We start from the raw sequence: 18676 nt of genomic DNA, 5'->3' as shown, positions 1-18676 counted from the left end.
GGGTCACATTATGACTTAACAGTTGAGCTAGGACCAGAACCCAAGTCTTGTGATTCCCTCTTCAATGTTCTTAATTCTCTACTTGGTGAAACAAACAAAAAAATAGAAAAAAAAATGTTTTTTAAAGCAATTCCAGGTTCCTTGACTATAGTGACCCCTATCTCACTAACATGCCTACTTCCTGAAGGTGGTGTGAAACTTGTGTTGGGGTGGGGTTGGGGAAGGGGAGGGGCATTGCTGCCAAAAATACTTCCTGAATACAGACCAAACCACATTAAAATATAATTGGGAAATATTTAACAAAATAAAATACAGTAAAGCATAAATAATGTTCATTTATGGTTTTCTAAATCAATGTGTGGCTGGCAGAAATTTATACTTACACTTTAGTGGCCCCCAGCTTCTATTAGAGTTTGACACCACTGTTATATATCACATAAACACATCCTGTGGTATCCAGATAGCACATTTCAGATAAAACCAGCAGGGCTCAAAGCTCTAACTGCTCAGCTCCTTCCTTGAGGAAGAGGAGGAAGAGGAAGAGGAAGAGGTAGCGGCTGCTTTCCTGCTGAAAGAGAAAGATCATAGACAGAACTGGAAAGGACCCTGGTAGTCATCTAGACCAGGGCTTCTTAAACTTTTTCCACTCCCAAACCCCTTTCTCCTGAGAAATTACCCCAGGTATATATGTACATAAAATAGGTATGCAAATCAGATATGTATGTATGCAAATAGGTATGCCATTCATGACCCCTACAGTCAATTACATGCCCCACAGTTTAAGAAGCTTTGATCTAGGGGCAGCTAGATGGCGCAGTGGATAAAACACCGGCCTTGGATTCAGGAGTACCTGAGTTCAAATCCGGCCTCAGACACTTGACACTTACTAGCTGTGTGACCTTGGGCAAGTCACTTAACCCCCATTGCCCTGCCAAAAACAAACAAACAAACAAAAAAGAAGCTTTGATCTAGTCCAGCGCTTTTCTTATATGGATGAGGAAATAGAGACTCAGAGAGGTGAAGTGGTTTTTTCCCAAAGCAACATAGCAAAGATGTTGCAGAGCTACATTTGAATGTCATTGGAAAAAACAAAAACAAGATTCCTGTAACAAATATGCATGGTCAAGCAAAACAAATCCCACACTGGCTGTGTCCAAAAACTATCTCATTCCGCACCCTGAGTCCACCACGTCTGATGGTGTCAACATTCTTTATCAATGGCCCTACTGGATTGTTGTTGGGCATTGTGATCATTTGAGTTGTCTTTCAAAGTTATTTGTCTTTACAAAGTTGTTATCCTACAAATTGTTCTTCTGGTTCTATTCACTTCACTCTTAATCTGTTCATACAAGTCTTTTTTGTTGTTGTTGTTTATACAAGTCTTCCCAGGTTTCTTCTTCATTTTTACGGCACAATAGCAGGCCATTACATTTAGTATTCCATAATTTGCTTGGCCATTTCCCAATTGGTGGACACCCCTTTACTTTCCTGTTATTTACACTTCCAAAAGTACTGCTATAAGTACTTGTGTACACATGAGTCCTTTTCTTCTGTTTTTGAGCTCTTTGGGGGTGATAGGCCTACTAATCATTATTCTATTTAAAGAAGGAAGACCTTTGGAAAGAAGTGTAAGATTCTGCTATTTAAAATTACTGTCTTGAGTCTCTCATATAGAAGGAATACTGAACCTACTTAAAGGTTATGTAGCATTTATTTTTTTTACTTTAAAAATTTTATTTGTATTGTTTTCTTTTGTTTTTTTCTTTTGCAATATGACTAATATAGAAATATATTTTGTTTCTTTTTTTTTTTTTTTGGTGAGGCAATTGGGGCCAACTGACTTGCCCAAGGTCACACAGCTAGTAAGTGTCAAGTGTATGAGGCTGGATTTGAACTCAGGTCCTCCTGACTCTGGGGCTGGTGCTCTATCCACTGTGCCACCTAGCTGCCCCTTAGAAATATATTTTAAATATAATACACATGTGTAATTGAAATCAAGTAGCTTGCCTTATCAAGGAGGGTGGAGGAGCAGGAGAGAAAGATATTAACTCAAAAATCTTAAAACTCAGAATTTAAAAAAAATTGTTAAATGTTATTTTTATATGTAACTGGGAAATATTTCATGAAATAAAATAATTTTTTAAAAGTATATTGGGGGGCAGCTAAATGGCCCAGTGGATAGAGCACTGGCCCTGGAGTCAGGAGGACCTGAGTTCAAATCTGGCCTCAGATACTTGACACTTACTAGCTGTGTGACCCTGGGCAAGTCACTTAACCCCAATTGCCTCACCAAAAAAAAAAAAAAAAGTATATTGGGTTGAAGCTTGGATGGGTGGATGGACTGGTCATAAGAACACAGTTAAGGAGCATTCTTAACTTTAAAAAAAAAAACAAAATTAAAAAGTGGCAAATTTCGGGGTTTCAAGAAAACCATTAGTTTGTTTTTTGGTTTTTTGGTGGGACAATTGGGGTTAAGTGACTTGCCCACTGTCACACAGCTAGTAAGAGTTAAGTGTCTGAGGTCAGATTTGAACTCAGGTCCTCTGGAATCCAGGGCTGGTGCTCTATCCACTGCACCACCTAGCTGTCCCCTCCATTAGATTTTACAGTGATGACCGGTGTCTGGAAGGACAAATCACATAAATGTATAACTAAATAGGGGTAATTTAGCATCCTACTAAATACTGTAATTTATCAGTCATTTAAAAGTGTTTTTTCTCTTTAGGGCAAAATTAAAGATACTATTTTGGTCTGGTATTTGGTTGATGGTTTTGTGCGTGTGTGTTTGTGTGGGCTCATTTTAATGGAAAGGCTATAAGACACATAGGAGATGATTCATTTTTGTTCAGTAGTCCATTGCCCTCTGGTACCCTCCTTCTAAAACTAAAACCCAGAAGAAAGTATAATATTCCACGATCAGGCAGATGTATCATCTTTCTTCAGCTCTAATCATTGCTCATTTTGTAATGGTATAGGGTTGGTTGGGGAAGGGAATGTAGTATTTATTTCTAATTATTTCTCTGTGTATGCAAAGTAGAACAGAACAGCCCAACATGTCATCATGTAGTCATCCTGTTACTGCTAAGCCTGTCTATACTTAAGTAGACTTGAAAAGCAGATGTCATTTTTCACCAAGACCATCAATAGTCAGGATCTAGTAAAAGAAAAAAGAATGGCATATCCAAATTCTTATACCTCTTGTTTGCTCTTTAGCATATGCTACATAGCATTCTTATTTTTTTAGAATTTAAGTGTCCTGGGGGTGGCTAGGTGGCTCAGTGGATAAAGCACCGGCCCTGGATTCAGGAGTTCCTGAGTTCAAATCCGGCCTCAGACACTTGACACTTCCTGGCTATGTGACCCTGGGCAAGTCACTTAACCCTCATTGCCCCACAAAACAAAAACAAAAACAAAAAAAACAACCCAAAATTTAAGTGTCCTATTTCAAGTTAGATTATATGCCTCTTGAAAGCAGGGGACATATAGTCTAATTTGAAATTAGGGGCTGTGTCTAAGAATTATCACTAAGAGCCCTGGAACCTCAGGAGAGTTCAGTTTGTGGGAAAGGGAAGGGAGTTCACCTGGGATGGAGGGAAGTCAATGCATACTTATATCAGTGCTGATCCTCAGCATCTCCTGTGAAAGGCATGTTCTTGGTCCCCAAGACTAACAATGGCAAAGGTCTTGCTGGTCAGGTACAGTAGCACTCAGAATGGGGGTAGCCTGTCACCCAGAGATTCTGGGTTGCATCTCTATATCACAGTCTATGATCCCCAACCCTCAACCTCATGACTGCTGGGAAGAGACAGTGTGGGAGAGAGGAAAAAGGTTCAGGATATGATAGTCCTTAGGAGAAACATTTGATGTAATGGAATAAACATATATTAAGTACCTACTATGTTTCAGGGACCATGTTAAGCACTTTACAAATACAATCTTATTTATTTTCACAAAAACCCTGAGAGGTAGGTACTATTTTATCCCAATATTACAGCTGAGGTAACTGAGGCTGACAGAGGTTGGTTAACATGACTTGCCCAGGGCCACGCAACTAGTAAACGTCTGAGTCTGGATTTGAACTCTGGTCTTCCAGCTCGATGACAATAGGACCCTGAGAGTGGTGGGTAGCCCAGGACCAAGTGAGAAAATAACTGTAGCTGCTCAATCATGGAAAAGGACTGTTAGGTGTATGGATAGCAGGTCCCATGACTTGTGAGAAGGAAGTTTGCCCCCTGGATGTTAGTACTCCAGGACAAAGTCCCCATCTTCCTGCCCTAGTTATGATTCTGCTATACCTTAGTTTTCATTGTATTTGCTGCATCTAGTACAGTGTCTACAGTAGAAAGTGCCTAATAAATCTTCATGTATGATTTTTTTTTAAAGTAAACTTTTTTGTTCTGGAATCTCAGTTCAAACAAATCCTATAAAGAAGCTAGGATTGGGCAGCTAGGTGGCGCAGGGGATAGAGTACCGGCCCTGGAGTCAGGAGTACCTGAGTTCAAATCCGACCTCAGACACTTAATACTTACTAGCTGTGTGACCCTGGGCAAGTCACTTAACCCCAATTGCCTCACTAAAAAACAAACAAACAAACAAAAGAAGCTAGGATTTCACTGAAATGCTATTCCTGTTATCAGGGCTGACTTGTTGGACAGTTGAGCCTAAGGATTAGAACTTGCATTATCTTTCTTTCCACTTACTTTACTGTTTGAATAGGATTTGGATTGCAGAGTTCCTATGACAATAACATAATGTTCCATGAGAGTTCCCAATGTTCCATCGAGCTGTGGCAAAAACATTGTGAGTGGGGTTTTTTTGAAAATGTTTAGATGTTAATACAAATAACATATAAATATAAATAAAATAAATACAAATAAAAGGTCAGCCTACAATGACCAAGCTAATGGAGGGCTGGGCAATCAGCTGATAGATTGAGACAGCCCAGATGGCTACTTTGGCTAATTTGGATCCAAATCATTCCCATTGACTACTTGGGGGAATCTATGTTTATTGGGTAATTTGATCAATCATTCGCTTCCCTTTGATGCCAGAGCCACCCCCTTTTAAGTCCCCAATTTAACTAACGTCACTTTGTAAAGAGTAAGGGTTAAAGTTAGAAATGGAAACAGAATTAGTAAGAAAATTAGGAATGGAACCAGGCTAGTCTGTCTACCATCTACAGAACACTGACATGAAACAACATGTGTTGTGATTTAAAGACAAATTCCAAGGAAAACGCATCATTGTAGCACAATTGAAACTAAACAGGTGTCTTCCTGTTTCTCTTGCTTGAAACTGCCTGGTTCTTATGTTGGATTGCAGAATCCCCAGTGATATATCAAGGGTTATTCCCAGACTCAGCCTGTACACCTGCTTCTGGAACCCTTTTGTCGTCTTAGCCTCTTTCTTTTAGAGGCCAAGTTGTCTTTCTCCAGGCTTCTACGGAGGCCTCATCACGTTCTGGGAAAGAATTCTAAGCTAGAAAGCAAGGACAAGCAGGTCCTGCTACTAACTTACTGTGTGATCTTTGGCAAAGTTGTTTACCTTCTTTGGGCCTTGGTTTCTTCCTCTGGAAAATGAAAGGGTTGAAACAAATGATCTCCCAAATCCCTTCCAGCCCCATGATTCTTCAAGCAGAATTGTGGCAGCTGGATGAGAATACTTTCAGTCACATGCTTAGTGTTTTTTTTTTTTCAAAATGTGATGCCTTGGGATGTGGCCTAAAATCACCCAGAAGGCCACAAAACTGAGTGGACAGCTCAAAAACCTAATGTCTCCTTTCATGGCCTCGGGTGATACTCAGCAGAAGAGCACAGGCTTCAGGAAAAGGCTGGCATTTCTGGTAAATAGATCAGCCTATTACAAAGTCCTGAATTTATGGCCTTCAAAAGTCTCCCTGGCCCTGGAGGCTCTTGGTATTTTCAGCTACATCAGACCCATAATGATCACACTGCAGCAGCGTACAGGGCAGGAGGTTATGATAAATGGCTATTTTCCTATCCCATTTGTTTTTCTTACAATCACATCTATGCACCACCAGGTAGAAACATGATTGCAAATGCCCATTACTGCGGTGTCAAGCTAGGGCTGTAAAATGCATGATTTATTCCTTTGATTTTTACTCCTTAAGAGCAAAAAAAAAATTCTTTAAAGAGATATTTCTTTAAAGAGACTTATTTTACTTTTAAAATTACAGGTTATGAGTGACAGGTCCTGAAAGACTTAGGGAGGCAAGAAAACATATATCCTTATCTGATGCTGAACGCCAGTCATCATAAATACTGAGATGCAGAAGCAGGACAAAAAAGTAAGAAGAGGAATATCAAAGGCTAGCCAAATTCACTGTCAAAGAGGTCCAGCTAGGACTACAGAAGAGATGGGCTACAGACAGCTGGAGCCCAATCCTAAATTTTTTCCAAACTGGATTAGTCAAATTTCATAATGGGAACTTTTTGGGAAAAGGGTAGAAATGGAAAAAATATGTGCATTTAGACACTAAATGAATCATTTCCATAAGACTGCACTGGCAAAATCATATATAAATGATTCCCTGCAATTTTGGTACCATAGGAATGTAGATCAAAAGCTGAATGGGACCTCATCTAGTTCAACCCCTTTATTTTACAGGTGAGGAAATGGAGGCCCAGGGAGGTTAAATGATTCAATTATACAGATAGAGCTGAGATTCCAACTCCAAGTTCAATCATACTGTTTGGCTAGAAGGGCTATAGCATGAGATCAGTGTAGAGAGATAGAGTGGAGTCTGATTATGGAGGGCCTTGAATACCAGGATAAGAGGTTTCTACTTTATTTCAAGGGCAATGGGTTTTTCCTGAAGGTTTTTTTTTTAATAGCTAGGATTTGGTTTTCTTTTCTTTTTTTTTTTGTAGGGCAATTAGGGTTAAGTGACTTGCCCAGGGTCACACAGCTAGTAAGTGTCAAGTGTTTAAGTCTGGATTTGAACTCAGGTCCTCCTGACTCCAGGGCCAGTGCTTTATCCACTGTGCTACCTAGCTGCCCCTAGGATTTGTTTTTATATATGACCTAGAGTGGTTTACCTTCTGAGGCCTATTCCAACTCCTAGAAGTAGTGGAATTAAACTAGCACCTTAGGAAGACTTTGAAGGAAGCAGTGAGAAGGATAGATTGGGAAAGGAATAGACCACAAATAGGCAGACTACTTGGGAAACTATTACAATAGGCTAACCAAGAAGAGGGTAGCTAGGTGGTTCAGTAAATAGAATGCTGGGTCTGGAGTCAGGAAGATCTGAGTTCAAATATGGCCTCAGACACTTCCTAGCTGTGTGACTCTTGACAAGTCACTTAACCCTGTTTGACCCCATTTCCTCATCTGTAAAATGACCTGGAGAAGCAAATGACAAACCAATCCAGTATCTCTGCCAGGAAGACCCCAAACAGGGTCACAAAGAGTCAGACATGACTGAAAAATTACTGAAAGTCTGGTTAACCTTCTAGGAGTAGTGGAATTATATTAGTACATTAGGAAGACTCTTAAGGAAGCAGTGAGAAGGATGGATTGGGGAAGGAAAAGACTAGAAGTAGGTAGTCTACTTGGGAAACAATTATAATGAGCCAACCAAGAGGAGATAATAAAGACAGCTAGTAAGAAGAATGAAAAAAGAGATAATGAAGATAGTGAGTGAAAAAAGGCAGAACTGCAAAGAAAGGAAATAGGGGGGTTTCTAAAATATAATAAAAAAGATTTATTCAATATAATCAAAAGGATTAGATTCTGGGATTGAGGGAGAGGGATATATCCAAGATGATTCTGTGGTTCTGAACCTGTGTGGTCAGAACAATCATGGTTCTCTCAACAGAAGTAAAAGAGGTGAGAGGAAGTGCAGGTTTTGGAGGGAGGGTGATAAATTCAGAGGATTATAGATTTAGAGTTAAAAGGGACCCTGGGCACCATCAAATCCAACCACCTCATTTTACAGTTGAGGAAACTGAGGCCCACAGAAGTTAAATGACTTAAGATTCAGTTTCCTCATCTATAAAGTGGGGATAATGATAGCACCGACCTCACTCACTCAGAATTACACAGTACGTGTCTGAGGCAGAATTTAAATTCAGGTTCTGCACTTTATCCTGCCTCTGTTTAGTAAATACCGAGTTTGCCATGCCAACAGAACATCCAGGCAGTTGGAGATACAGGACTAGGACTATGGGAAGAGATTGGGGAAAGGGACATAAATATGTATGTATGTCAGCCAAAAATAGTTATCATTATATGTTATTGTTATATTATTATTTCCTAATTTTTCTCGTAAGTAGCTTGTTCGTACATATTTGTTTGCTTGTTGTCTCCCCCATTAGATTGTGAGCACCTTGAGGGCAGGGAAAGTCTTTTGTCTCTTTTTGTATCCCCTTAACACAGTATCTGACACATAACAAGCACTTAATAAATGTTTATTGACAGACCCATGGTGTCATTTACATAATGATGATAATCAAAGCCAGGGGAACAGATGAGATTGTAAAGAGGGATTAGAAAAGGGTCAAGGGAAAAACCCTGAGAGACACTCTGAGGGTCAGAAATAGCAAGAAAGTGAATCAGTAGCCAGAGAAGGAGAAGCAGGGCCATGCAAATGAGTCATCATGGAAGTCAAGGGAATGAATACAGAGTGTGAAGAAGGGAGTGGTCATGGTGTCGAATGCTACACAGATGTGAGAAACAGGTGCAGACCACTTCAAAATAAGTTCTTTCAGAGGCAGCTTTAGTATAACAAAAAGCCTTAATTGCATTCTCATGAGAATGGGAACTTACTGAAAGAAAAACTGTGAGTACAAATGCTGAAAGCAAGCACCTCTCGTATATATCCTATACCCTGCTGCAATCAGTCCCTCCCCTGAGCCACCATAGGTTGCTAGGCACAGGTTCACGATCTTCCCGGAAGAGTTCTAGCTAAATCCTCCTGGATAGGTTGGTTACCCTTTCCATACATGGTCAAAAATGGGTTGGAGATTTTAGACAGTGGAGGAGAATTTAATATTAATAAGTCAAGGGACAGCTAGGTGGTGCAGTGGATAGAGCACCAGCCCTGGAGTCAGGAGGGCCTGAGTTCAAATTTGACCTCAGACACTTAACACTTACTAGCCGTGTGACCCTGGGCAAGTCACTTACCCCAATTGCCTTACCAAAAAAAAATCACAATATTAATAAGTCAACATCTATTAAGCAAATGTAGTAGAGACTAGAGTTAACCTTTTATGTACTTTCTCTAAGATAGCAGTGAAAGCCAGCTCAAACTGGTTTTTATCTCTAGCCCCAAAAAACTTATTTTTCTTTTTCCTGGTTTGACATAATTCACTAGATAATATTGTCTGTTGCTCTCTATACTGGCGTGCTTTGCTTGAGAAGATCTCCTCATGTATCAAGTTATTCAGAGAAGATTTGACCATGTATCAAACCATTGCCATTTCTCACACAGAGGTCAAGGAAGAATCAGGACTGGGATTTTAGCATTCTGAGTCTGGGAACAGAACCAGATCCATTCTACAGATACTAATTAGGAAGCCTCTTTGATCTCCTTGGTGTAGCCACTTTCTCTACCCATGAAGGCCACATTCCCTCCATGCCTTTTCATCCTGTGTGATACTTACTGATTTCTTTCCATAAAGCCTCTATAGAGTATCCATCCAGCTCTCTAGAAGTCTTCCTTGGTTATTTTAGTATTTCATGTCTTCCCATCTGAAGTCCATCTCACGTTCCTGGCATGAATGGTGGGGTGGAGAGAAGAAGTATAATTAGAAAATAAATTTTTGTTCAGTACCTGGTGCTGGCTGCTGTAACTCACAAATTTTGGAGGAAGGATTGGAAAGAGGGGGCACAGGTACATCTGAAGTCAAGTCTCCACTTGGGGATACAATTAAAGGCAAAAGAAAGGTCTTCCCATCAAAGAGCTAACATTCTAAAGCAAATATACAACAATTTGCATGAAACATGCAAACAATTACACACAAATAAGACCTATACAGGAGAGGTTTGGAGATCATCTCAGAGGGAAGTCAGTGACATTAAGAAGGACCTGGGTGGGGGGCAGCTAGGTAGCACAGTGGATAAGGCACTGGCCCTGGATTCAGGAGGACCTGAGTTCAAATCTGACCGCAGATATTTGACACTTACTGTGTGACCCTGGGCAAGTTGCTTAACCCTCATTGTACTGGGGGGGGGGGAGGACCTGGAAAGACTTCTTGAAGAAAGTCTGGGAAGCCAGTAAGTGGAGAGGAGGAGGGAGACGGGGAAGGCAGAAACATCCAGCACCTAGGGTAGGGAGGGACTGAAAACAGCAGGATATTAATAATGTCCACCTTGGAAAGAGATCCAAGCCCACAAACTCTTAGGCTCTGCTGTGCTCTGGCTCAATGTGATAAGCAGAAGTAGTAAGCAAAGGGAGAGAGATTTCTAGTCTGAAGTCCCACAAACCCCTAAACTACAATTGAACCTGACCTCAATAAGAGATGGAGCAGGACTCTGTTGGATCCTCTTAAAAGACTCCCACCTGAATTTTCCTTTTTCTACCACCTCCCCTGAAATTCTGATGTCTTTCTCTCTAGGAGACCAGTCCGTGCAAAATTTACAAGTGGAAGAAGTGGGGGTAGGAAGAGGCGACAAGGATTGAAGCCTAATTAATCTCTTTATCCCTCGTTTCATATTACACATGGGAAATCAGCAGAGTAACACAGCTAAGAAGTGTCTGATATCCTTTATCCCTTAGTTTGTTTTAAAAACAATATTTTATTTTTTCCCAATTATGTGTAAAAACTCCCTCAATTCTTGTTCCATAGGTACAATTGTGTAACTCACTTTGTCCAGGCCCAAACAGAAATGTGCAGATACCACCTGGGGCTCTTATTCATCTTCATTGCCCAGGGTGCAGAAAGGAATTTGGTGGCCATACCACTCGGGCTGCTACTGTGGATGCTTGGGAGCAGTCAGGTTATAACTGCCCCGAGGGGCTGACGCCAGACTCTGAAAGGGGGAGGTTGGGAACTTACACCAGGGCAGAAGGGGACCTAATTGGGGAGTGTGAGGATAATAGGGTATTGATAGGTGTGGCCAAGGGGCAACTACCTGGCACAGTGGATAGAGTACCTGGTCTGGAATCAGGAACATTCTTCTTTCTGAGTTCAAATCCAGTCTCAGACACTTACTGGCTGTGTAAACCCGGGCAAGTCACTTAACCCTGTTTGCCTCAGTTTCCTCATCTGTAAAATGAGCTGGAGAAGGAAATGGCAAACCGTCCTAGTATCTTTGCCAAGAAAACCCCAAAGGGATCATGAAGAGTTGACTGAAAAACGACTAAACAACTACAAGGTTGGAGACAGGCCCCATGTTTCGCTATTGCCTCCAATTAAATAACCATTTACCTCTGGGGTCATACCTGCCTTCCTAAGGGACTCAGCCCCAACTTTGGAAGTCACTGCCCTTTTTTTTTTTTTTTTTGCAGGGCAATGAGGGTTAAGTGACTTGCCCAGGGTCACACAGCTAGTAACTATATCAAGTGTCCAAGGCTGGATTTGAACTCAGGTCCTCCTGAATCCAGGGCCAGTGCATTATCCACCATGCCACCCAGCTGCCCTCAGTCACTGCCCTTTTAAGACTGATTCACAATATCAGAGTTGGACGGGATCTCAAAAGCCATCTAGTTCACTCTATCGATAACCAAGCATTCCCTTTACAGTATCCCCTACAAGGAATTATCTGTTTGAAGATCTCCAGTGAGGGAGAATTCACTACCTCCTGAGACAGTCCATCTGCCTAATTGGATAGCTTTAATTGGTAAGAAGTTTTTCCTTATATCAAACCTAAATCTTCTCTGTAACTTTAATGATAATTAAAACAATAGCTAACATTTCTTTAGTACTTAAACATTTCCAAAGCAGTTGTTTCAGTCACGTCTTACTCTTCTTGACCCCAGTTGAGGTTTTCTTGGCAAAGATACTGCAGTGGCTTCTCATTTCCTTCTTTAGCTTATTTTACAGATGAGGAAACTGAAGCAGTCAAGGTGAAGTGACTTGCCCGGGGTCTGTCTGAGGTCACATTTGAACTCAGGTCTTCCTAAATCCAGGCCCCCATACTCTACCTGCTGTGCTACCTAGCTACCCTAAAGCACTTGACATATGTTTTTCATTTGCTCCTCTCAACAACCCTGGGAAGTAGGTACTATTTTCCCCCCTGCTTTAAATGATTTATTTATTGTTACATTTTGAGTTCTGAGTTTTTGCCTCCCTTCCTCCCAACCCTGCATCAGAGAAGGCCAACATTTGATACAGCTAGATATGTGGCATATAATGCATAGGGAGTAGGTACCCTTATTATTCCCATTTTTCAGATGAGGGATCTGAAGCTTACAGAGGTTAAATGGCTTGCCCATGCCCACACAACTATTAAGTATCTAAGGTAGAATTTGAACTCAGATCTTGACTCTGACTCTGTGTCCAGTGCTCTATCCATTGGGCCACCTGGCTGCCTAGCCACCCTGACTAGTTAGTTCTCCCTTTTGGACCTAAAAATAATAAATTGGAACCTTCTTTCACATTTCATATCTTCAAATATTTGAAGACAACTGTCATGCCCTTCCAAATTCTCTCTTCTCCATCCTTCGATTATCAAACAACAAGTATTTAGTAAGTACCCACCATGTGCCAGGTATCTTGCCAGGTACTGGGAATACACTAAATGAAATGGTTTCTCCTCTCAGGGCTTACAGGATAAATTTCCTCAGTTCCTTCAAGTGATCCAGATATTGTATAAGCTTGAAGCTTTTTACTGTCCCAGTCTCCCTCTTCTAGATACTTTTCAGCTGAACAATGGGACTCCCTAAATTGTGACATTGAGAGGGATGCAAGATCCTCCAAATGTGATCTAACCAGGACAGAGCACAGTGAGATTCTCACCCCTGCCTTGTTCTGGATGATATATCTCTGACAAAGTGCCCAAGTTAACATCAGCTTTTGGTGCTGCCATATCCCCTTGGTGTTAACCCTTCTAAAGGACACGGAGGAACCAGGTGGTAAGAGATGCTTTTCCATCAAGCAAAAAACATTTATGAGTTGTTTATTGTGCTCTAGGCTCTGACATAAGTGCTAGGATGTATGAGGTGTTCAGGGAGGACTAGCATCTCTGGGGGAGGGGTGCTGAACCTTTTTCAGGGCTGTTTATCCACCTTTGGTGTCCACCTGGCATTCAACTCTCACCTGTGGCTCCAAGAAGCTGTAGCACAAAGGGTCGCCACACCCCTGTATAACCATCTTTTTTGTTGTTGTTGTTTGTTTGTTTGTTTTTTGTTTTTTTGCAGGGCAATGGGTCTGTATAACCATCTTAACAGACAGGATAAACAAGGTGGAGGATAACCAACAGGCCTTGTAAGGGCCAAATTTAATATGGGAAGAGTTGATTGGGAGGCTAGCTGTAATATTGGGACTCAGAAAACAATGGGGGACCCCTAGGTCCTGAGCCTCCTCTCTTCCACACTGCCCGCTCCCCAATTGTTTCTTCCAGACTGATAAAAAACGAGATTAAAAAGCCTCTTTTCAGATAAACAAAAAAACCCAAAAACCCAGGGTTTATCATAGGAACAAATTTAGAAATAAGGACAAAGACAATCAGGAAATACGACCTGTAAACTTGCCCACCAGACTCAGCTGCTTCGGTTCAACTCTCTCTATCCCCCTCTGCGTCCGCATTTAACTTTCTCACCTGCTGCCATGAACTCTTCTCTCTCTCCCTCTCTTCTTCTCATCTCCTCCCCTTCTTCTGTACCCCCCAGAATAAAAAACCCTTCTCTCACAGGAAACCTGGGCTGACAACCCACACACCCCAAGCCAATTCGCTGGTACCCCAGGGGTGGTGCCCAAGGCCAGCCGGGGCACAGGGTTTCCTTGTGTACCCCTGCTGGGTGGAGGGAGCTGGGGTGTGCCCGAAGCTTTCCAATTTTAGCCAATGATGGGGTCCCCCAAATCACAATCAATTCTTACAGCCTCAAACCCCTCTTGCTGAGTTAGGAGGATGTCTACCCCCCAAGCATCTCCTTGGGGAAATGGGCAAATGAGAACAACTTGTTCCAGTCGCCATGAAGGCATCTGAAGCAGGTGCTGTGGAACACTTAGAGCTTGTTCAACCATGAAAGATGCCAAGTTCATCCACTGCAACCTGGGCCATCACTAGTCTTTTTGACTTTTGTCCTGCCACTGGGCTTGGATAATTCTGGAAGAGAGTGAAGCTGACGACTTGGTGCAACTCTGCCTCACTTAAATCAAAGTCATGCTGGAGTCAAGACCTCACTCTGTGATGTCATTGGTCCTCTTGAAGGACAAACAACTACAACAACAGCAACAAAGGCTGGGAAATTAAATGTGAGCAAAAAAAGAAGTTTCTGATCTCAAGGTACTTACTTTCTTTTGGGGGAAGACAACACACAAAAGGGGAGCTGAAAAGAGGTGGGGCAGGTACCAACTGGGGCTTGGTGGTAGTCCAGAGAATGAAGAATGGCTGGTCTGGGCCCTTTATGAAAAATGGAGATTCTGGGAGCAACTCACCAATGGGAGAAGGCAGCTGAAGCATGGTAGCCAACTCTGGACAATGAAACGTGGAGGGGCTGGGACCTTTCTCAAAACGGAAGTTCCAACTCATTAATGGAGAAGATAGCCACAGGGGAGAGCGAGAAATGAAAGGTAAACCATTGTTGTTGTTGTTGTTTACATTATTGCTTTAAGAATCAGGGACCATGAATTTTAGCTGATTCTTACTCTAGGTCATACCATACAGATTGATGTTTTCTCTTCTTTCATTAAAGATGCAGGACCATGGACAGAAAAAACAATTGAATTAGCAAGTTGCTGAGGATCACTAAATAAATCACAAATCAAATCCTTATCTCTTAATTACCCACTTAGAATTCAGTTTTCTGGACCAGTGGTTTTCCAGCTGTTTCCTGCTCTCAATTCATCAGCCTCAAAAAGAAAAATCCCTTTGAAAAACATCTAAACAATAATACTCCAGTGCAAACATATTTGCTAGGCAATATCTTGGGAAGGCATAACGGTTGCCAGGGCCAGTTCTGGGTACAAGCAAATCATAGTTAACATCAATTGTCTTTCACATCACAAATATCTGGAAAAATCTCTTCTTTGGGGGTAAGTGGTGGTTTCTGTTCCACCTGGCCCTGACGCCCTCTTTTGCATAACTTGCTACTTGATTCCAACAGAATTCTTATGAGATTAGATTTCGCTTCCTTGATGATTAAAGAAATAAACACATTAGGAAATTAGATCTCCAGTTGGAAAACAGCAATATAATCCACAGTTCCCACACTGGAAATGTTTCATCTGGCTGTTTTCCAAAGCCGTAGATGTGGATACCAGTTGAAGGCACCAGAGCCAAGGGGATTTGAACAGGCCTTCAGCAGGTATGAGGATCTTCCTATAAAGGTAGTGCCTTTGGCTCCATCTTCAGATGCCATCGTGCAGGGAAAGCTAATTGAAGGAAGATGACAGCATACAAGGTTTTGCTGCAGGGTCTGACTGTCTCATCTTTAGTCTATGGGGCACTGGGTTTGGTGGCTATCTTTTATTTGAAAACTTTGCTTGAGAGATACAAGTTGCCTCCCGGACCCCTTCCCATGCCACTCATAGGCAACCTGAATTTGGTGGATCTGAACAAGCTGTATATCTCCCTGACAGAGGTAGGATTTTATATTTCTAAGGGGGTGGTGGTGGTGGGATTCCACTCGACGAAGGCTCAGTCCTAGGAGTGTGCATGTTTGGTGGGTTGGCTTCTGCACCTTCAATATGTTTGTGGGCCCATGGTTTTTTGGTGTGGGTGGGCTGACATTCTTAAATATCATGGGCTTATTAAACTTTGAGTTCCAAATTCTATCCCTCTCTCATTCCCTCCCCCTCCCCAAGGTTGCAAGCAACCATTATAGGTTATACATGTGCAATTATGTAAAACATTACCATATTAGTCATTAATATCATAAGTTTAAAACAGAATAGAGAAAACTAAGGTTAAACATGCAATGGAAATCCAGAAAAAATACACTCATAGTTAAGAAACATCTACTTTCAAGTAATTAATACTCTGTTGGTGGAGTTGTGAACTGATCCAATAATTCTGGAGAGCAATTTGGAACTATTCCCAAAAGGCTATAAAACTTTGAGCCAGCAATACCACTTTAAGGTCTTTATCCCAAAGATATCAAAGAAAAAGGAAATTATCTGTATGTACAAAACATTTAAATCAGCTCTTTTTACGGTGGCTAAGAATTGGAAATTGAGGGGATGCCCATCAATTAGGAAATGGCTGAAAAAGGTGTAGTGTATGATTGTAATGGAATACTATTGCTCTATAAGAATGATGAGCAGGATGGTTTCAGAAAAACATGGGAAGACTTATAAGAACTGATGCTAAGTGAAGTGAGCAGAGTCAAGAGATCATCATACACAGTAACAGCAATATTGTACAATGATCAGTTGTGAATGACTTAGGCATTCTCAGCAATACAATGATAGAAGACGATTCTGAAGGATTTAGAATGAAAAATGCTATCCACCTCCAGAGAAAGAACTGATGGAGTCTGAATGCAGATTGAAGCATTCTTTTTTAACTTTATTTTTCTTCTTGTTTTTTTTTGTCCATGTTCTCTTTTGCAACATGGCTAATATGGAAATATGTTTTGCATGACTGTACATGTATAATCTATATCAAAGTGCTTGCCTGCACAAGGGGAGGGGAGGGAGAGAATTTGAAACGTCACAATGATAAAAAATGAATGCTAAAAATTAGTTTTACATGTAACTGAGAAAAATAAAATAAAAACATTCTTTAAAATATATGGCACAGGGGCAGCTAGATGGCGCAGTGGATAGAGCACCGGCCCTGGAGTCAGGAGTACCTGAGTTCAAATCCGGCCTCAGACACTTAACACTTACTAGCTGTGTGACCCTGGGCAAGTCACTTAACCCCAATTGCCTCACTAAAAAAAACAAAAAACAAAAAAACAAAAATATATGGCACAGAGAATTAAAGCAGGATATAGATATATAGTATAGGCAATTAAAATAGGAAATATTGGTTAAAAAGGGATACAAGGCATAGGGAATTTTTTTTTAGCTATGAATTTTTATATATTTTGTTTGCCCAGCAAACTACAGCAGTAGTTGATGCTAAAACTAAGATGGAATTACTTAGATTCAAAGTTAATTAAATTGTTTCAGTGGGCAGAACTGAAATCAGAGCTAAGTTCCCTGTCCTTCTAGGGAAGTTCCTTTTCCCCTGCATAGTGAGGTGGCTTGTTCTTAACTTGCAGTGGTTACTTTGAACTCGGAGAAACTTCTTCAGCTGGAACTTCTTGTATCCAAAACCTCAGTTTATCTATCTGTCTATCTATCTATCTATCTATCTATCTATCTATCTATCTATCTATCTATCTATCTATCCATCTATCATCTATCTACCCACTCATCCATGCATCCATGCATCCATGCATGCATGCATCCATCCATCCATCCATCCATTCATTCATTTGCAGCTAGTTCTTTCTTCTCCCTCTTCTCCCTGATGCTATTAGAAATGATTACCAAAAAAGTCATTCCTTCGATTGGTTTTCTAGATTTCTGAGTACCAGCTTATTTCTTTGTTTGCTAGTCTCCCAGGGAATGGGCATGAGGGGGAAAGAAGGGGGGATGGGTGCTAGAAACTACAGAACAGTCGCCTTACTATATGGATATGTATTTCATAACTCATTAAGAAGCAAAGCTTCTTACACTGTGGGTCATGACCCCATATGGGGTCATGTAACAATGTGGGGGGGTCATGAAAAATTTGGCAACAGCAAAAGGCTGTGTATCCCTATTTTATATATCTATGTACCTGTAGTAGTGTAAAAATTTCTTGGATGAAAGGGGATCACAAGTTGAAAATATTAAGAAGACCTGATATAGAGGACTAATTCACAAAAGCATGAATATTTGGATAATCAAAAGGAGTCATGATGACCTATAACAAAATAATTAAGACTAGGGGCAGCTAGGTGGCCCAATGAATAGAGCACTGTCCCTGGATTCAGGAGGACCTGAGTTCAAATCCAGACTTGGACACTTGACACTTACTAGCTGTGTGACCCTGGGCAAGTCACTTAGCCCCAATTGCCTCCCAAAAACAAAACAAAAATTTATTAAAGATAAAATGAGTGAATCTTGTTGGAATTAAAAAAAAAAAAACTTCAGCTGCAGAACACAAATTTAGAAGCATTACTTGAAGGCAGAATATACCTGAATTTGGATGTTAAAAAAATGATTGTCACCTCTTTTAATTCTCTTCTCTACCCCAATCCTAATTCCTCTAATCATCCATAGGCATAGAGATACTAAGGAAGGTGGGAAGCCTATAAACCAACAAAGGACAAAATAAGGGAAGAATATAGTGTTCATAGGAACAAAATGATCATGATAATATTTTAGAGGGTTATCCTTATTGTAGGAGCCAAGTAGAACTCTAACTAGGATTTTTTTTTGTGCCAGGATATGAGTGAAGGGAAAGTTACAGAGCTCACTTGGGGCAGGGACACTGAGAGAGTTTCAATGCTGCTGAAGGTCTGATTGTTACTGTAGAAGGAGTAGGCAGATGTGGGACAAGATTGCCAACCTATAGG

The 18676-nt window shown here is 41.0% G+C and overlaps 1 protein-coding gene across 1 annotated transcript in view; it reads left to right on the top strand.

Moving 5' to 3' along the window:
* Positions 1-14095: 14095 nt before the first annotated feature.
* Positions 14096-18676, top strand: part of LOC122751352 (cytochrome P450 2K1-like) — a 31594-nt gene continuing 27013 nt past the window's right edge. The window contains exons 1-2 of the mRNA XM_043998363.1: positions 14096-14114; positions 15561-15706. Coding sequence (XP_043854298.1) covers positions 14096-14114; positions 15561-15706 — 165 coding nt within the window. The remainder of the gene's footprint in view (positions 14115-15560; positions 15707-18676) is intronic.

The sequence above is a fragment of the Dromiciops gliroides genome, chromosome 1 (genome assembly GCF_019393635.1).
Source record: "Dromiciops gliroides isolate mDroGli1 chromosome 1, mDroGli1.pri, whole genome shotgun sequence".
Classification (NCBI taxonomy): domain Eukaryota; kingdom Metazoa; phylum Chordata; class Mammalia; order Microbiotheria; family Microbiotheriidae; genus Dromiciops; species Dromiciops gliroides.
This window is presented reverse-complemented; position numbering and strand designations above follow the sequence as displayed.